This window comes from Apis mellifera, linkage group LG5, assembly GCF_003254395.2.
Source record: "Apis mellifera strain DH4 linkage group LG5, Amel_HAv3.1, whole genome shotgun sequence".
Taxonomy (NCBI): domain Eukaryota; kingdom Metazoa; phylum Arthropoda; class Insecta; order Hymenoptera; family Apidae; genus Apis; species Apis mellifera.
In genome coordinates, this window is record NC_037642.1 from 2,346,724 (window position 1) to 2,368,712 (window position 21,989).

The 21,989-nt window shown below is 24.0% G+C and overlaps 3 protein-coding genes across 4 annotated transcripts in view; 2 read left to right on the forward strand and 1 right to left on the reverse strand.

Moving 5' to 3' along the window:
* Positions 1 to 2,560: 2,560 nt before the first annotated feature.
* Nrx-1 (neurexin 1) overlaps positions 2,561 to 21,989 on the reverse strand; it is a gene marked incomplete at its 3' end in the record, with an annotated part of 337,998 nt that continues 318,569 nt past the window's right edge. The window contains 11 exon segments of the mRNA NM_001145740.1: positions 2,561 to 2,565; positions 2,568 to 2,570; positions 2,572 to 2,628; positions 3,840 to 4,018; positions 5,884 to 6,177; positions 15,742 to 15,745; positions 15,748 to 15,755; positions 15,757 to 15,766; positions 15,769 to 15,776; positions 15,778 to 16,033; positions 18,142 to 18,464. Of these exon segments, the coding sequence (NP_001139212.1) occupies positions 2,561 to 2,565; positions 2,568 to 2,570; positions 2,572 to 2,628; positions 3,840 to 4,018; positions 5,884 to 6,177; positions 15,742 to 15,745; positions 15,748 to 15,755; positions 15,757 to 15,766; positions 15,769 to 15,776; positions 15,778 to 16,033; positions 18,142 to 18,464 (1,147 nt within the window).
* On the forward strand, positions 8,141 to 9,306 carry LOC406145 (secapin). Of its 2 annotated transcripts, XM_016912278.2 has the most exons (2): positions 8,141 to 8,276; positions 8,790 to 9,119. In XM_016912278.2, the coding sequence occupies exon 2, from the start codon at positions 8,851 to 8,853 to the stop codon at positions 9,082 to 9,084; it is 234 nt and encodes a 77-aa protein (XP_016767767.2). In that variant the 5' UTR covers positions 8,141 to 8,276; positions 8,790 to 8,850; the 3' UTR covers positions 9,085 to 9,119.
* LOC102655788 lies at positions 11,840 to 13,854 on the forward strand. Its single transcript, XM_006557892.3, has 2 exons — positions 11,840 to 12,677; positions 12,965 to 13,854. Exons 1-2 carry the CDS (start codon positions 12,259 to 12,261, stop codon positions 12,972 to 12,974), a joined length of 429 nt encoding a protein of 142 aa, XP_006557955.1. The 5' UTR covers positions 11,840 to 12,258; the 3' UTR covers positions 12,975 to 13,854.

Below are 21,989 nucleotides of genomic sequence, written 5' to 3' on the forward strand. Positions count from 1 at the left end.
TGTTTCTGAAGGAACTTTGGAGGAACCATGCTGTATAGGATTCTTCCGTTTCAATGGCTTCTGCCTCAACTTGTAGTTGAATAGTTAAAACAAATTTCTAAGCTTTTTTTGTATATGTAATACTTGGATTCTGAATTTATATTGAAATATGCATCATTGAATTACATTTTTACATTTTTCTAATGAGTATTAAGAGATTTTTCTTTTCAAATGATTATTTTTTATCATTTAATATAAAATAAGATTGAAATTCTTTTTGTTGATTATTTTACCATTTATTATTATAATAAATTATTAACGATTCTTAAGTTTTATAATTCTTTGAAAAAATTGATTGAGTTTTAAGATTTTAACATTAGTTTTAAAGATTTTGTTTGATTTAAATTTGTTAAGTTTTTATAGAAGAAAAATTAATATTAAAATATGATTTAATAAATAAAATTGTAGTTATAATTTTATATAAAATTCTTAAGATAATTTTTTTTTATACAATTATACAAGTCCTTTCAGAAATCAAATTTATTCCAACTGCATTTTTCACTCCAAATTGAAGTGTAAAGAATCTAAATTATATATGTAATTAATATATATAATATATTATAACTCTTCATAAAATAAATAATTTATTTTAATGAAATTTCTCATTATTTATTAATTTTTATAAGATTCATATAAGTATATATATTTAATTGTTTAAATGTATAATATTAAAGTATTGATTTTTCTAATTTTAAATAAATATTATTAAAAAATTGTACAATGAAGCAGAACAATAGAAATTCATATTATAATATTCCATTCTCGCAATGACGAGCATCAGAAAAAAGTGAAAGCTAATTATTGAGTCCTAAGAAGCAGGGCAACAGAAATATGATAGAGGTACTTTCCAAAAGTGGTCTGGTCCCACCGGTAAGGGCTTATCTTTTAATTGATTTACCTTTCTTAATACTTGCTAAATTTTTCTGAAAACATGAACTCTTTACTCTTTACTTTCATATTTTCCTCATGATTAATATAATATTATTGGTATTATATTAATAAATTAATTATTTTTAACTTAAGATTTTTCAAATAAAGTTTTTTCATTAAGATTAATATACTTTCAAAGTAAATAAAAAGAAATTTTTTACTTAATTTTTATTACTTTTATTCATTTTATTATTAAATAGATATTATATAAAAATATTTTATTATATATATAATATGATTATATAATATGATTATTAATTATAAAATTTAATTTGTTATTATTATTGTGCAATTATTGAAAATGTTATTGACACTTAATTGATTACTAAATATATTTATTAAATTATATCATAAAAATTCAAGAAAGAACAAATATTTAAATCTAATGTTCTATTGTTGCTCTATGTAAAATTAATTATACTTAATTCTATATAATTTTAATGTTTCTAATAAATGCTTCAATCATTCATTCTTCAAATAAATGCAATAGGTTCTTAACAAATTATTCCAACAATTACAATTTGTTAAATGCTTCTCGTCTATTCTCAACAATCATAATCAATTTCCCACGACAAGAAGGTTCAGCATACCAATACCCACGAAAACAGTGAGAACTCATGGGATCGTTCACCCTATCTACGTCATCAGTTTCCCACGGTTCTGGGACCATGAATAAGAGGGAACTTTATAAAAGGGACCCAGAAACTTCAGTTCCATTCAGTTGCTCTTCGGCAACCGTATCGTTAATATACTTCATAGTGTGTACTATTACTCTTTTTAAAATATTTTAAAATCTAAAGTTTTATCATTTTTGTGCCATCTTTCATAGGATAAATAAATTAGATTGTGTTTATGATTTCTAACAATATTCGTGTGAAATTTTTCGTTTTAAAAAATAAAAGATGTGTGGAATTTCAAAATTAATATAGTTAAAATTGTGCAATGATTTCTATAATTATTAGATTAAAATTGATCAAAAAATTATGAAAAGAAATTGATAAAGAAGGAAAAGTGTAAATCAAATAAAAAATTTAATTATTTAATTAAAATCATTTAAAAGATTTATAATTTAAATTTAAAAACATGTTACGTAGAACATATTATTATATTACTCATTCAATAATGGACGATTTGAATTATGATTTAAATTTATTAAAAATTAAATTTATGTAATTAAAAACTTTGGTGGAAAAACTAAGCAAGTCCACAATTATATTTGTTTTATATATAATCGATTAATTATTGCAAGAATTAGATAAATCTAATGCATTTATAATAATTTTTGGATATAATATAATTTTTAAAAAGAAGAATCAGAATATGTGTATAGGATTTAATGTAATTTTATTCAATTTCTCAAAATTTTCAAATTTAAAAATCTGGATTTGTTTGATTTTTTCACCAAAATCTTCAATTAAACGATATGCAATCATTATCATTGCTTCAATGTAAAAACATAATATATAAATAAGGTGATCATTACTTACCGGATGGATGATTGGATTGCAAATTGTAATCGTCGACCTGTAGCGTGCTGTTTGGCCCTGTTCTTGTGAATCTTACTACGTGATATTGATTGTCATTCACTTTTACACCGACTTCACCAATTGGATGATCGTTTGTGCCCATATTGTAAAAGGCGAACACATTTCCCTCCAACTAAAAATATTTTGTAAAATTTTTTTATGAAATCAATTGACATAGTTGTATTAATAGTATAATATATTAAATTCAAGAATTGAAGTGATAAATTTTATTAAAAATATTTGTCAAAAAATATCTAATTAAAATTGACACAATAATATCAATAAAAGTATCGTAAAATTTTATATGTGATAAAATATTTCGTGTTTTTGATTTGATTGATTCCATCAAATCAAAAGTTCGATTTGATTCAAAATTAATTACTTTTATCGTTTGTATTTGTTTATTTAATAGTAATTGGAGCAATGGATATACTTTTTAATATAATAGACATATAATTATTTCTATTTTTTTATTTAATATTTTTTATTTAAAAAATTATTATAAAAATGAGCAATGAAAATTTATATAATGTATATTCTGAATTAAAATTCTGAATAGTTTGTTTTAAATTCATAATGAATTATCAATTTCTTAAGAAAAATTTAAATATAAATTTATTTTAGATTTTAGATTATTTTACATATGTCTTTTTTTGCTTGTTTTATAATCTTGATAATATTTTTATAAACTTTATTATGTTTATAAAATAAATTTTTTATATATTTTCATTTAATTTTTTTAAGTTAATTTAATCTATTTTTGATGTAATATAATATTTAGGAAAAATGTTATTAATTATTTTGGTAAAAATTATATAATTCTAAATTTAATAATTAATTGATTAAATAATATTCAATATATAAATTTCATTTAATATTCTTAAATTTGTTTAATATTATTTCCATGTATTATATATGTTTTGTAAAGTAATTTATAATTAAAAATATTTTTTTTTACTTAGCAATAATTTAAATTTACTCGATAATTTAAATTTTATAATATTCAAATGCATCAAATATCTTCCATATTGCTTTGTTGTTAATAATCTTCATAAAATATTTTCACATATAAAATTATACATATAACATCTCTTTTGAGTTATTTTCATATTTAAATATTATACTATAATAATATTTTATTATATAAGAAATTGCATTACATATTCCAGATGAATATTCAACATGAAATAATATATTCAAGCAGAACTTGGAATTTTACATGATATAATTAACATATAATCGATAGAATTTACATGTAAAATTTTAAATTTTCATCTTTAATGAAAACCAACGTGACAAAATTATAATTAGCTTATAAACTACGATCCAAATTATACTACTAACAATTTCAATCTCAAGATAGTCGTCGCTCGAAGCAGATTCTATTCTGACGAGTACAGCATCGTTTACGCTTGTTACAAAGCCCAAAGCCACAGTGTCTTTCTTCATTTCCGGTCTTTGATTCGGCGGAAAGGTGTACGTAATGATTCCTTTTCCTGGTCCGAATTCATAAGCCGCCGCTTCTGCAACAGAACAATTGCATGTATTAAATAAAAAAAGCTTAGAATTAAATCAATCAAAGAAAACTTTAGAAGCTTAAAATTTTTTTTTCTTTTTTCTATTTTAGCATTTATAATATTAATGCAAAAAATTGATGCATTTAAAAATTATATGATATCAAACATTTAATATATTAAAATATTTTTTGCATTGAATATTTTTTTAATTAATAATTTTTACTAATAAATAATCAAAAATCAAATTATTTAATCTTTATAATATTCAATTGAAAATAATACAAATCAATATAATCTTTATATGTATAATATGATTAAAAATCTCTGATTTAATAAATTAAACTTGAATTAATTTAAAATAATCTGAAAATTTATTAAACGATTTTTTTTTTAAGAAAAAAAAGATATTTCAAAAGAAAAAGAAGAAATTTTATTTATAATGCATTAATTCTATCATAAGGATTGCTTTAACTTTATTATTACTTTATTTATTAAACAAATTTTTTAAATATGTTACTTTTTTTTAAATATTCAGTATGTAACATATATTTTTACAGTAATAGCGATCATTACTCATTACTCAACTTGAGTGCTCTAGATTTAAGTAATCAGATACAGAGTATCTCACAAAATAGGTAACTATATTTCGTTTCGTCACGCAATCCTGAATGAAATTTTCATACACAACAATTTTATAATAAATTTTATAATAAAATAGAACATCGAAAAAGCTATTAATTTCAAAAACATTTGAGACATAAAATATATTTATAGAAATCGAGTTAGTTTTAAAATTGATTTATTATTTTACCTTTGCCAGTATGATGCAAATATATTTTAAAAACATGAATCAATCTATTCTTTTTTTTTTTATGAAAAAAGCACAGATGCAGCGCACCTGCTGTGCGTAACAACAAAACAAGTTACATCATAAAATATAAGTATACTCGTAAAATTTCAATATTACATTATTATATCAAAAATATAATTATTTTATTAAATATAAATATTTAATAAAATAAATAGAAAATCGAAAAATTTAAGTTTAGAAATTGAACTTTTCGATATTTTTTTGATATTTGATAAATAAATAAATAGAATAAATATATCTCCATAAACTTCTCTATAAACAAGAGATAGAATAAAAAATTAGTTAAAACTCTTGAATAAAAACAAGAACAATACAAATGTGTTTGCAGTAGGATTATTCGTTTTCTATTCATAGCAATGATTTTTCCATTCATAAAAATATAATCATAAAAACTTTTATATGATATTTTATAACAAAAACTCATCTAATTTGAAAAGTTTTATCTCAAAAAAAATTTATGTATATATAAAACATAATGGGAATTTTTATGGAGAATTCTTAATTTTCAACTTCGATTCAAAAGTTTTAACATTTTTTATTATTAATGAATCATAGATTGAAATCTGATATTTTATATATTAAAAATTTTTCTTTATTTTGCTGTATTACAAATTTCTATTTAAAAAAATAAAAAGGACAAACTTTTTCATTTCTTAAAATAATATTTTCTCAAAAAAAGAAAATTGCTTTGCCTATTATCTGTTCTATTCATTTTATTTTAATTCAAAATCTTTCTTCATTTCAATAGTATAACTCAATACAATCAGAATATCACATGGATATTTATAATTGATTATATAATTTATTATAAGCTCACAAAATTTTGTAAGAAATCAAATTTTCTTTGATCTTATTAACACGATTTCTTGGTTGATCTCACAAGATATACAAAGTATACAAAAAGATATGCATCTGATATGTAACTGATTGTACTCTAACTAATCATAGATCAATCAATCAAAGATCAATGTACGCATGAAATATGCATTTTGTTTTTTACCTTCGTTACACGTCGGCCCTGTGAAGCTGGTCATGTCACAATCGCATGTATAACTGTTCCATTGTTGGACGCACGTGCCATGATTCGAGCATACATCGTGTGTACACTTTTTGCCAGGATGCAGATTGGCGTACATATCGCAACCGGATTCTACTAAAGAGCTAGGGACTACCGCGTCGGAAATCAGATTGGTACTCTCGCCACTAAGATCCAACGATGCGAGACATCCCTCGAAACCATGTTTGCTGAGTATTTGTTTCGGTAGCTGACCATACTGTGATTTCTCCACACCACCTGGAATTGAATAAATATTGTGTCAGTTGGATGGAAATTGCGATTTTCTTTTCTTCTTTATTTATTAAAATAATTTAAGAGAGAAGAAGAGAAAAAGATTGTTTTTTAATAATATGATATAATATAATATAATATAAATGATTAGATAGATTATATAAATAATTTTTTAACGATTAAATGTTTTTTATAATAAAGTACAACTTATATATATTTTATAATATACTATAATAAAGTATAAAGAATAAAAATATATAGAATATATTTTAAAAAAGAGTTTATCTAATATTTTTTTTTTTAATGGCTGATTTAATAATCGATGTTCAATTTATTTTTCATTTTATTTATTTTATTATTACACGAAATTTATAGTTTCGTGTACATTTTTGCAAATAGTTTTTTTTATAGTTATGTATGTTTTACAAAATGATAATAGTATATATTTAATATATATTGACTATCAATAAATTTAATCTATTAAACAATTTATTCTTTTTAACTATATAATAAAAGAATCTTTTTTCTAAGAGATTTTGTTTTTTCAACATGCATCAATAAAAAGATATATGGAAATATTTTAATTACTTTAACTGATTGAAATATAGAGCATTTCAAAATTTCTATATTTAATTATAGTATAACGCAGTTCGAAATAATTTTCATTGAACGAACGAGGTATCTCGAATTTATGGCAATGAAAAACAATGCGAATAATTGGATCATCTCAGTTCGTCGAATCCTATGATTTTCGAATTTAATTCGCGTCATGGATGCTATTTTTCAGTCACGTAATAAAAATCATTATATACTAGTTATAGTTTTTTTTTGTTTTTTCATTTATCCAGAACAAAATTTATTTCTGTTATTAAATTTTGAGTATTAAAAAATCATAAATTTAGTTCATGACAAAAATGAATTTATTAGCAATTGTTTGATTATTTTTACGTTCTATTGATTAATGTCAAGCTATATAAGAACCAACATGAATAAATAATGAATTAGTTAACATAAAATATTTAAAATATACACATTGTATTTATAAATAAAAAATTATTTATAAAAATATATAGAACTATATTTATTCCGATTTGTGTATATTTAATAATTAAAAATTTTATTGATAGATAAATAATTAATATATATAATATATATATAGAGAGAGCATCCTCCAAAATGTAGAAACGTAGATTTTAGAAATAAAAATTTTTCGTTGAGTTTTATTAATAGTTAAAAATTATTAAAAACATTGGTCAATTAGCTAGAATCTATCAGAGTATAGATAATTTTATATTATTCTAAGTTTGATTTTATTTTTATTATATTTTTTGAAATTAATCTAATTAATGATATAATTAATTATAGAAATAGTAAGAATTTTTAGTCCTATTTTATTTTTTATTAACGTTTATTATAGAAAATACATAAAGATATAAGAAAAAATACGAATTGGAATCAATATTTAGAAATAATTATGAAGAATTGCTTAAGAGCTTTCGCTTTTATTTTTTATATCTTTTTTTAGATTATGATTTTTTTATTGAATTTTGAATCAGAGATCATGGATAAATAATGCGATTTCACTATTTGAATTAAGATAAATTAATTCAGAAATCCTAAAGATCATTGATTAATTTGGGAAATATAAGAAAATTATATAATCATTAACATTTTGTATATATTTACTAATTAACATTTAGTTTTGTTTATTTCTTTTTTTTTTATTTATCGATACATATTTTAAGGATTAATTTTCTTTCTTGATTCTATGAATTATGAAAGACAAAATACATAAAAAAAAGGAAAAAAAAAAAAAATAAAATAGAAAAAGAAATAATAAAAGAAATAAATATATATTTTAACGCAATAAAGATTTTTTTTTATTTTGTAACTTATCTAATATAAGTATAATAAAACATATGTAATGGAGGATTCTTCTGTGACATAATAAAAATATAACTTATAAAAATTATCATTCGTGAAACTCGATCGTGACAATTCTTTATCGCGTTTTATTTTATTATATTGACTAGTATAAAATGTCAAGAAATCAAAATTCATATTCAAAAAAATACAACTAAATCTCTTGGATCTTTTGAATCAAGGTTAGTTTCTTTTAAATATTTTTTAATGTTTATTGCAAATTTATCTCTTATATAGTTCAATTATGGAGAAAGTTAGTAACTATTAAAACAAATTTTTATATCATTTTGTGACTTGCTTTGCTATTAAATTAAACACTAAAATATAATATTTTGTTACAAAAATTGATAAAATTATTTATTTATTGTTATTTATTATTCTATTATTTTATTTTTAAATACAAATATTGTTTTTAAATGTAAATATAAATGAAAAAAAGTATTAACTATAATATAAAATATTTTTTCTTAAAATGCTAATATATTACTTTGATTTTTTTTTTAAAATACAAATCAAAATTTAATCGAATTGCCATGAATGAATTCTTCAGAAAAAAATTCTCCACGATTGAACATTAAAATTTTCTACTTTCTATTATTTTATTATTTAAAATTGATTGTTGATTATATATAAAATGTTGTACATAAAATAAAAATAAATATTCAACAACATTATAATCACATCAATCTTTTTAGAAAAAATTACGAGAAATTGAAATTAAATATTAAGGAGTTAAATCAACATTAAAGAAGAATTATGAAGAACTATTCAAAAAATGCAACACACTTAATTACTGTTCTTCTATTCAGCTTTGTTGTTATACTTTTAATTATTCCATCAAAATGTGAAGCCGTTAGCAATGATATGCAACCATTGGAAGCACGATCTGCTGATTTAGTCCCGGAACCAAGATACATTATTGATGTTCCTCCTAGATGTCCTCCAGGTTCTAAATTCATTAAGAACAGATGTAGAGTCATAGTGCCTTAAATTCGTATGAACTTGCGAGAAGTATATTCAAAAAATAAAATATTTTAAATTGATATTTTAAATTAAAGAGTTGCATGAATTAAAAATAATTATTATTAAATAAATATATATATAAATATGGGATTTATTTTTTATAAATGGAATTTCTTATTAAATACAAAGAAATTTATAATAATTGTGTGTAAAAAATAATAAATAAATAAAAAAAAATTTAAATGATGTAAAATACAAGATTAATTTTTCTTTGATATCTACTGTTCTTCATAATTTCAGATTGTATCATTAATAATTATTTGTATGCGAGATATATAAAAGAAATTAATAAAATTATTAAATTAGATATCAATATTTTATATCGATATCGATTAGATATTTATATTTTTTAGAAAATGGAATCATATGATAAATGTTCCTGATCAATTGTTTACAACAATTAGTTACTGAATATAGATATTTAAAATGTATTTTAAAATAATTAAATTTAAGCATAAAATATATTTTAAATTTACATTATATCGTTTCCATATATTCTTATTATTCTATAAATTTTTCATCTTATTCAATCATTAATTTGATTATTTTAGAATTTTAGAAATTCAATGTATAATAAAAAATTAAGTTATATAGTAGAATCAGATATATAATATCATTACATGTTTCAGTTTCTTAAAAAGTTAGATTATTGACAGAGAGATGGCGCTGACTGTTACTAAGAGAATAAACTTTTTAAATATAAATTAAATATATATATATATATATATATATATATATATAAATATAATATTATATTATTTTATTATTATATTATTATATAAATATAATAAATATAAATTAAATTTTTAATATAGTAATTTAATTTAGATAAAATTAAAATTCAGTATATATTGGTACATGTATATAATTATTCTTATTAAATTATTCTTATAATAAAATAATTATATGATATATAGATGATGATACATAAAAGAGAAATAACATAGATATTTGAAATAAATTAAAAATAAAAATAATTGACACTTGTATTCAAAAATAATACTCTAATAAATGTAATAATTATAATAAAAAAAGATATAAAATAATTTTTAAATAATAAATATACTTCTGTGAAGAATGTTGTTATGATATAAGAATACTGTCTATGATATATTTGGATAAAGCCTTTATTCTATAGATAAATATATTCTATATACTTCTAGTACATAATATATTTGATTTTTATAAAATTATTATTACAGAAATTATTATAATTTTTGATTCTTTGATTTCTTTTTTATTTTTACTTTATTAATGATTTTAGATTTATCTTTTCTAAAAAAGAGATATTAGATGAAAGCTATTTTTTATTTTAATAATCAATATGTAAAAAAAAAAAAAAAAAAAAAATAAAAATGAAATATGAAATAATAAAAAAATAAAATTAAAATATGTTCTAACATAATAAAGATTTTTTTTATCTTGAAACTTATCCAATATATATAAATTCTCACATGACTTCATAAAAATATGACTTATAAAAATTATCATTTGTGAAATTCAATCGTGATTAAAAAACTTTTTATTATATTTTGTTTCACTATATATATAAATTAGTATAAAATATCAGAAAATCATTTATAAATCGAAATTCGTATATAAGAAATATACAATTAATTCTTTAGAATTGAATCAAGGTTTGTTTCATTTAACTATTTTTTAATATTTATTGTAAATTTTGTAATAATCTCTTATATAATCCAATTGTGAAGAAAATTAGTAACTGTTAAAACAAGTTTTTATATTATTTTGCTTTGCTATTAAATTAAATATTAGAATATAATATTTTGGCACAAAAAATGATTAAAATATTTACTTATTATTATATTATTAAATATAAATATTATCTTTAAATGTAAATAGTAATTAAATGCAAATAAAAAAAAGTTTAATTAACTGTTTTACAAAATATCATTTTTTAAAATGCTTATAATTGATGTTTTTAAAATATATCAATTAAGATCAAAATTTAATCGAGTTGCTACGAATGAATTTTTTAAAAAAAAATTTTCCATGATTGAAATTTTTAAATTTTTAAATTATAAATCCAAGGAGAATAGAATATTTTATTTGCGATGTTTTATGATTAGAATGTATTTTTCAAAGATAATTAAATGAAGGCCTCGATTGGAAATAATCAATATCAAACATTTTGAATCATCATCGAAATATTTAAGATATTTAAAGCATAGAAAAACACTTGTAGAAATTATCAAGATTAAAATAAAAAATAAAAAAAAATTATTAAATTATATAATTATAATATTTACAAAACACTATTTAATAGATAATAAGATCATATAAATTTTTTTTATTTAAATTGAATGTAACTATTCTATAAAAATTCAAAAAAAAAAAAAAAGAAAAGAAAGATAGTGGAAAAGAAAAAAAAATCATCTATCATAAAAAATTATTTTTATCATACAAGAATAAATTATATAACGAATAATAAAAAATTTAATAAAAGATAAAAATTAGAAAATAATTAGTTTGAAATAATATTTTTAATTTATATTTTTATTTTTTTCAATCAATTCTACGATATATGCTTTTGATTTACATGAAAAAAATCTGTGAAATCCCATTATCAATTGATAATTTTATATTCACTTGTTAATCTCTTTTCTGTATTTGAATTCATCATACTAATCAATTCGAAAAGATAACAAAAATTCTAATATGAAAATTATAATGTCATAATTCCAAAAATTATTACATTAAATATTGCATTCAGATTGATCGGAATTGCGATTTTTTGATTCTTTTATAACCCGCACTTATTACTGTATTATCGCATTATCGTCTTATCATTGAAATGACGACACGATGGAAAACGTTCCTTGGCTCGAATAACGTATATAAATCTAATCTGTAGCGGAATATTGTGGTTATTCATACCGGATATGTTGTTCGTTAAATTTCCAGGATCGTTCGTTATTTGACAGTGATCATAAAATAAAGATTTATTTTATTTTTATTTCAATCTCTGTCTCAACAGTGTTTCGTCGATATTTTACTTGTCTACACGCGATTTTAAATAATTGAAGTGATCATATTAATAATTTTATAATTTGTTATAATAGTAATTCGAATAATTGGCGAAAATATCGAATTTAGATTTATTAAAATTGATCGAGCAATATGTTACTTTTAACAAGTGGTTTCTTTGTTATTCTCATTGTTCAATTGCCAATAACATTGGCAAGATTTATGGTCAACGATGAGTTGGACAAATTACCTGATGAGTTGAGAATTGTGTCATCAGAGTTGAAACCTCCGGAAATTAAGCTCGAATTGTTAAAAGACTTGAAGGATAAAAAAAATATGGGTACAATAGAATACATAATTACGTATGATGACAACACAGAGTTGAAGAATGGAAACATTAATGACTACATAGTGAAAAATAATATCGAAAAAAACTTGAAGAAAGACATCAATGAAAGACATCACAAAAACGAAAAAAATAAATTATCTTCTAAAAGGATTATTAGCAATATGAATGAATGTCCCAAGAATCAAAAATTAGATCATTTCGGAAAGTGTAGACAGATCTTTCAGTGAGTTTTCTGCATTTAATATTTTTTTATCTTTATATTATTTTTATATTATTCACATCGAAAATTTTTATAAAAAATTTCTTTTTAAATTATTAAATATCACAATGAAATAATACGTGTAGTAGTATTCGAATACTGTACTCATTATTTCATTGAACTCAATTCAATCATGAAAATATAGAATAAATATTTCTTTCTTTAAAATAATAATTTTATTCGCTTCTTTATGCAAATATTGAAATTGCTTGTTATCATTACATTTTTATCACATTTTTATCACATTTCAGTTTCACATGAACATTGGAGAACAGCTGCAATTGATCAGACTTTCAAGGATATAGAGTTGAATGTGATTTTTCATTACGAAAGATTCTTAAAAAAATCTCTGAAATCAAGAAACTTTTGTTTCTTTTATGATATAAAAATTTATGATAAAGTAAAGAATTATTTATAAAATCCGAGGAACACTATTCTATAGACAGCTACAAATGATTGTTGAAATTTAAAATTAAGCTTATTGAAAATTTCAATTAAAATTATGTATATTTATATAAATTTACTCTTTTCAATTATATAATAAATTTAACAACTTTCTAAAAAAAGATTATTATAAAATTTGTAAATATATTGAAATTCTGCTTTTAAATCATTGTATATATATTCTTGTTAAATTTAAACAATCATCTTTAAAATTGAAAGTAAGAAAATTATTCATTTCCTTAATTAAAACTTCGATATTTATAAATTATAAATTATAATATATTTTTTTAATATTTGTATTACTTCAGTATTACTTTTCTCTTGTATTTCATATCAGTTAAAAATTGTTTTCGTTGTCATGAATACTTCTAAATATGGAATATAAAAATTATATAAAAACATGATCATTATCCAAATCATCTCTATTTTCGTTAAATCTGTATAATTCTTTCAATGATTTCTTCACTTGTTATCATTTGTCATATTTTCGATCAAATTTATACTCATCATTTTTTCAATTCTATGTAATTAAACCTATGTAATTTATTTTATTCTTGTATAGAATATATTAAATATTTGTTTTTTTATCGATCTAAATAACAAATGCTCGAATAATCTATCGCATTTATATTTTCCTTGTTAAGCACATACAAGACTATTTTAACTTTCTATTTTAAAATAAAGATTTCTTTCCTATTGCTTGCATGTTTCTTTCCCGCCATAGAAGAAAAACCATAAATTCTTCTTAATTACCCGATTATTTATATATTTTAATTAAAATCTGATACCGATACCCCAAGAAAAGGGGTTAAATTTCATCCTTCCTTCTTTCTGCAAAAATGGAAAGGAAGCAACGTGCTCGAACACGTTTCTTTCCCTTTTAAAACAAACTCAAACATGTTGATAATTTGCGATTCAGATTCAATATTTCCAGACTTGATTCCAAGAACCAGTGCCAATCACTGACGTAATGAGACGCGATAAAGCGATTTTTTTTTTTTTTTTTTTTTGAAAATATCACCAACTCGCATCACTATCGGTATCAGTATTTTTATAAACCTGATATATATCTGATCGATGTTTTCATTCTTGCGTGATATTACGGGGGAGGATGCTCATCGATTTTCAACTTTCGGTTTTTATCTCACTGCCCGGATGTATCGCACCCATCCCCTCCCCCCAATCTCTCCACGCTTCTGGCTGGCCGCGATTTATCGTTCCCGGGGATTTTCGAAATTCACCGTGATTCATAAAGTAATATCTCGCCTTCGAAGAAGTATCGTGATACGCTTTTACCCTCGTCGAAGGTTAAATATATTTCAACGGAGCAACGGTTTCTTGGCTCGAATAAATGTATCGACCGTTTTATATTTGAAGCGAATAGCTATAGATTAAATTCCTTGTGTTTTATGACGTAATATCGCGCCAGTTTTTCTTTACTTTTCCCTGTTATTTTATGCACGTGGCATAAAAGTAAGATAAATATTGTTCAAGTGCGTGAATAATATGTGCGTGTAGAGTTAGAGTGATATATAAAAATCCGAAGATAGACGTTTATAAGTATTGAGATGTTTGTTGTTTTTCGTGAGAAAATTTAACGAAGTGAATTCAGATAAGTCGATTAAAATTGTTTACATTACGTAAGAATATATTACGTACGATAAAAATTTCTAAAGATTGTGTTGCAAGAATTATTGGAAAGTAAATAATAGATTAGAGCAATTCTAATAAGAATTATACGTAAAATTTCGATTTAAAATCGATTGGAGATGACGTTAAAGAATATAATTTAAACTTCATTTTAATTTAAATTAAAATTGAAGGAATCTGTGGGAAAAAGTTGATCGAAATATAAATTTGTTTCGTTGAATAATTTATAATATGTACAAAATCGAATGATATTATAGGAAAATCGCGTAATATGAATTATTAATTAAAATTGATCGAAGCATTTATTTATATTTATAGATTATAAAGAGCATATCTGCATATATATATATTTACTTTTATTTACCAATTTATTTTCAGAGTGTTCAATTTATATAATTAAAGAAAAGTTTTATTTTTAAACGACACATACTAATCATATTTCATACTAAACATATTTCATTTTATTTTGTCTATATCTATATTATGTGAAAGTCATGATGTATATTAAATTAATTGTTATTTACATGCTATGATAAATATAATGATGTGCAAATATTTTCTGAATACTCACTGTATTCATGATTCTAATACACTGGTAAATATTACCACTATTTATTACACGAACGAGAGTGTACAAACCCTTGTACAAACTAATAAATTGCTATTTCATTGTGTAAAATTAATTACGGTTTTCATACTCGTGTTTAATCTAATTTGTTCAATCTTGTTCACTTAGCGTTGTATATAACTTGCAAAATTCATGATAGTTGTTGAAGAATTCAATATCTATGATATAAATTTATTGAAACAAAATATAATTCATCTTATTCTCTCCATCATTGATCCCTTATTAATCTTAAATACCAAAGTATTTTTGCGATATTGGAATATTTGAATATTCGATAGCATAGAAAAGGGAATCTTTATCACTCACCGATATACAAAATTCCATCCAGGTCAAGATTCTCGTTGCTACCCTGGCTATTCACAGCGGTGACGTGGTCGTCAACTGCAAGAGTATGTCTTTTTGGAGCTGGCCTTCCGATGCTGACCGCGTGCCACTTTCCATCATTCAGCTTGGATCTCGAAGTGTCTCTGATCCTGACCGGGCCATCACCGAGGTCGAACACATAGTGAATATGCCCATTTACTAACTCGACCGCGATGAAATCACGTTCACGACCGGCGTTGTACAGAATTAAACCATTTGCCTCGCGAGTTTTGAACTGGAAGATGAAAGAAATATGTTAATGGCAAAAGAAAATATATAAATTTTATATATCATACTAGTTTTGTAGAAAATATCTACAATCGATCCACTTATCAAATTTTTTTGAAAGCTTGTAGACAACAATGTAGACAATAATGTCTTTTTTTTTATAAAACTGATAGAGAATCTTAAAAATAAATTTATCTTAAGTAGTTTACAAGTTAACTTTTATTTGTACAATTTTAAATATCGATAACTGTTATTAGTATCCGGAGAACTTTATCACTTTCCGTATTATTGTGCGTCAATGATAATAAAGTAAGTAAACACGAATCAATAAATATATGTGTATTAGGAAAATTCAATGTTTATAATTCGTCGAATAAAAAATTAATCCATAATCTTTCAATCATCTTTTGATTTTTACTTTCGATCATACTCGAGATAGCTGTTTTTATCGTGATTGTACGCCACTTAACCTCGTTCCGATTACGAAAACTGATCACGCTCTTTCCACGAGAATCAAAGCTTGGACGAGAGAGGAAGTGTGGTCTGGGATAGGCGACCGGAAGTCGGCTATGAAAGGCAGCGGAAAAAGCAGAAATCCGTCAATTACTGGCCGGTGTAATTACGAAGGTGACAGGCAGAGAAGGTTGTCTGTCACTTGGCATGGAAGAACGAGGCATGATTGGGTTTTTACGTGCGGCACCGTGACACGTGCCACGATTAATCCGTAGTTTGTGCATCGAGTCGTGAGCAAGGGTGGGGAAGGTCTAATTGGGCTAACCTTTTGTGGGGACGCGTCACCGTTGACATTTCATTTCCTCTGTGGCCCCTGTGATGCGAATTTTCCGATGTGGACCGAACCGACTTTGTCGGAATATTTATAGGGCACTTCACAGAACGTTTGAATTTTCCAAAGATCCAGATTCGAGATTCGAGTGTTTGAACTTATATTTCAATGTTTATAAGTTACAAGAAACTTGTCAACTTTTCATTAATATATTAATAGTTAATGTTAATTTATAAATTTTTTCTTTTAATACTTAATTTGTTTAATACTTTTTTCCTTTTTGTAATAGTTTCTTTATTTGATTGTAAAAATCATAAGAAAATAGTATTAACACAAATACGTAAATTTTTCTTTAAAAGTTGAGAAAATTTGTTTAATGTTTGTGCGAATTAAAATTGTATACTTTAATATAATATTTGCTTTTTTATTTTTCCCAATATCATTGTAATTGTTATTTCTTGCTTAATGGATTTATATCAAACTATATTTTAATTATGTATATCATATTACATCAATGTTTATTCGTAATCTATTTAAATGATTTATAAATAGAAATGTATCATACACTATATTTATTATTGTAAAGTTGATTAAAGCAAATGAAAAAAATTCAAATACTTATCGATTGATAACACGTATCTGTTCCACGATGCCTACATTGCTAGAATATTTCTACATCGAAAGTATACTTGTTTTACGATTGTGGGAAAAGTTGTGTGAATTTACTATGAAGCAGTTGTTTCTAGTTTCTATTCGAAGCTTCCGGGTGTAAGCCCTGTCCAACAAGAATTATACCCCGATGTTCCGTTTCCTATGTACGAGTATATCGTCACATGTTTCTACCAAGTGATTTAATGTTACAATAGACTCCCTCTCAACTGGCCTTTATAGAACCGACTGTTGATTAGATAAATGATTGGCCGGTTAATTCAACTGTTCCTCATACAAAATTAAATTTGCATAAATATATTGCATAACTATTATTGCATAACCAGAAAAATAAAGATTCTGTTTCATTTTCTTAACTATACATTTCGTGTCTCTTTTATATTACAGATTATATTTATATTTTTCATAAACATATAAACACTAGCAATCTAAGAAAAAATACATGTAAAGAGAAATCACGATCTCTTTCTAAAATTACTCTTAATCGATTAGATAAAGAAATCAGATAAAGAAATCTATTATATCATATCTAATTCTATTAAAATTTACGATTAAGAAAATAAATTCTATTAATAATAAAACTCTTTTGAAACATATCCAAACAATTTTCCCTGTATCAAAGATTTCACGTAATCAAATTTTAACTTTTACAAAAATTTTACCTGGAAATAGATGTTCGTTTCCACGTACGCTTTCAACACAGGTAAACCGACGAATGTGTGCTTTGATGTGAAAGTCACAGGATGATGCACTGGATGGTTCCGCTTCCCGAATTTCCCTGTGACTCTAATAATCGGCGTTACACCTTGATGAGATGCCTGATGATTTCCGGAGCTACGCGCTATTTCCAGGTACGGGTAACCGTTGAACCAGATTTGCTGGAGCTGGCCGACGAAATGCGGGATTTCCTCCCCTGCGTGCAAGTAGCCACCGACGTGGAGCGTCCGAAATTCCAAAATGCTCTGTTTGCCAAGCTGCGTTTCGGCTGTTGAAGAGAGCGGAGGATTTTTTTTTTTTAGAATTTATCGGAAATTACGGACGAGCTGCTTTTATTCGAAATTAAATCGAAAATAATTTTGAATAAAAAAGGAATGGAATAAAATGGAAAACAATTGGATTCGAAAATTTCAAATTCCATTTTCAAATAATGATAATCGAAATATTACGTATGAGGAAGTTTCGTACGAGAGAAAGAATTATTACTTTGATTTTTTTCATTTGATTATATAATTCTTCAACTTTTGTGTTATTAAATATTAGATTGCCTTGACAATTTTTTGAATTTATTGTATGCAGGAATGATAAATTAGAATTGATCGTAGATGAGCAAACGAATGTAAATATGATGTGTAATATGTGGTTGAATGCGAGGGATGAAAAGCAGATAAACAATTATCATACGGTGCTTGAATACCGAGTTAAATCGTGTACTTATTTGATTTAATTATATTAATAAATGTTCTCCATAAATTGCAATTATTTCAATAATAATATATGAATTTGCACTTTGTTATTTTCCAGATATATATAATGTTATATTATCCTGAAAGTAAAATTTCATAATAAAGATCATCATTGTGAACACATGAAAAATTTGATTTTTTTTGGTAAGAATATGAGATATTGGAATATAATAAATAAATTTTTTAAAAATATCTAAATTGATTAGAACAACAATATTGAAAAACAATAAATATATCAAAATGGAAATTATTATACATGGATAAATAAATATAGATATAGAAGTTTGACTGTTTATTTCTACTTGTTCTTTTTTAATGTTCTTTCCAATTATAGTAAAGACATGTTTTAACTTTCTAATAATATTCAACATATTTTTCTCAATAATAAATTTAACGTAAAACTTACTCCTTTCTTGATTGAAATTTTAATATTATAAATCTAGAATCCAAAATTATCCCTATCCAATTTTAAAAAAGACGCTGATTAATTAAACTATTTCACAATTTTCCATTTCCAATAAGAATCAATTGTTTGATAAATATTTTCAATTTCGATATTCTCTTCAATTCTCTCATCCTTACTTTCTTGCCAGACTTTTTAATCACCGTTAAATAAAAAGGGATTGAGATTAAGACAAAGTCATTAATAAGAATCCAGCCTTGTAAAACGGAAGAGTGTACTCGTGAAAGTCGAACGAAACTTGGTCTGAAAGTTACACAGGAACTATTTTAATTATTAGTTGGCCCTGGGATTGTCCTCATCCAGGGACAATGAAAGCTCGATATCGGCGCATTGTTCTTTGCGACTATCTTACCGGACTCAAAGCCATTAAGCTTAATTGTCCTCGCGCACAATGCACTGAACTTTGTAAATTAGTAGTGCGATGTAAGTATCGACAGCAGTTGCTAATAAATCTACCAAATTGCCTTCAAAGGATGCTCTTCGTTCAGGGGTGAGAAAAGAGAATCGTCTTATTATAAAGGTTTACGCGGATATCCATTTATTCGTGAGACAATTTTATTCTTTTCTTTTTTTATAATTTTTGAAGGATATTTTGTATTAAAAATTTAGTATTTGAATTCTTCAAGTTATTTCTCACTTCAAAGAAAAATTAAATTGAAAAATTATCAAACTACGATCAGATGTTTATTGCTAATGTAAAAGATAAGATACAATGAAGTGTCTCTCCTTGAAGAGATTAACGAATAATTTGTTTTATTATTTTATTATTATTGTTTTATTATCTTTCTTTCTATATTTACAGATTTAATTCCACAACAATATTTTCATATTACGTATGAGAAGAGAAATTGTTAAGAAAATTGAAAATTATAGAAAATGAAATGTATTTTCATTGACAATGCTTGTAAAGGTATCGAAACTTGAATTTTATAATACAAATTTATTTTGTATACGTTTTTTAAAATAATTTATAACACACTTTTGATTCTCCTATCTTAATTCTATTTAAACATATGAAATATTGTTTGCTTATATATTTTTAATATAATGAAGATAACAATTGTGTTTCTCAATAAATGATGAAGGATTTTGAAATTTTTAATAAATTTTATTTATATTCAAGTGCTTCATTTTTTAAAATAATATTATCGAAACAATATAAACTTTTATTTCAGAGAAATTAATCAATCATTATATTCTTTTTACTTTCAATAACAGTTACTCTATTATTTTATCACTTTATCTATATTAATTCTAATTCTATTAGAATCATATAATCTAAATGAAACAAAGAATTCATAAATGATTCGAATCGTATTATTCTTTCTCCTGAAATCTCATTAAAAAATCTTTCTCTTCAACTTCCTTGGGATTGGGATCTCCCAATGATTCACAAGCAAAAACGTAGATAATCACAAATGTTTTCTCACTTTGTTGCACAAATTCGTTCATTTTGCGCCACCCTTATCCGCAAATTCGAATCCAAATCGAGCCACGATACAGAGAATTCAATTCTCGAATAATTTGCAAGTTGTTTCAGTTTCGATTCGATCAAACGATAAGCATTCTCCGAGTTATAATCAAATTCTCGCCCCCGAAGCGGGATGTAACTCGGCCGAATCGGCTGTGCCCCGTTGAAATTTGCCAGCGGCGCGTGTAAGTTCACCGAAATTTCGCTAAACGTTGCCACGGAACTGCGGGCATCGTGATTAGAGCCCCCGTGTGCACGTGTCTTCCGAAGGAACTCTTCCAATTTGCCGATAAACACGGATAAACGTTGCCCGACGAATTCCACGGCATCGTTGTTTGATGTCAATTTACGATTCAATTAAACTGGCTGACCCAATGGCCGGTCCAGGATAGGTCTCTATCGGCCGTTAGTCAACGCGACCCCTTCACAGATCACGGCCATATGGCTGGCATTGTAATTTCGAACATGAACTATGCCCTGTTTACCGCTCGTCAACGCATATGCGCAGGGTGTATCGAAAATCAGGGGGTGAAGCGAATCGAAAGAGAGTGATTTCTTGCGTGAAAATAAATCAAAAGTGTGGAATTTTTCGTACAGGATTTTTTTCTCTCTTCGAGAAAATTGAATGTCAAATTATTTGTTATTAAGTGAAATGAAAAGAATAGATTATTTAGTTAAGATATTTCATTGATAAATAACATTGTGATTAGATTGTGATATGGAATTATATAATTTTATACAAAATAGATAAGTTATATATATATACATAATGAATATAAGTTATAGATTCTTAGATTTTTGCATAGAAGTTTACAATCTTAAGTCATGACTGGTTGTGGATTGAATTAATAATAATATATACTATAATGTGTCAACTGTGAATATTTTATATAATGTGAATATTTTATATAATGTGAAATATTTTTCTTTTATCTCAAAGAAAATAAAATAATTTTATTTTATCACAATAATTTCATAATTATATAATAATAATAATAAAAATTTTATACTTCATTGTTATACTTCATAACATTTTTATTATGATTTTTATATCCCTGTATATTGCAAATATTGCAAATATATAAGTAAGTTAAATAAGTATATATTAAATTA

Bases quoted from the DNA above. Each gene is read 5' to 3' on its own strand.
- LOC102655788 (XM_006557892.3), top strand. From the start codon at position 12,259: ATGTTACTTTTAACAAGTGGTTTCTTTGTTATTCTCATTGTTCAATTG.
- LOC406145 (XM_016912278.2), top strand. From the start codon at position 8,851: ATGAAGAACTATTCAAAAAATGCAACACACTTAATTACTGTTCTTCTA.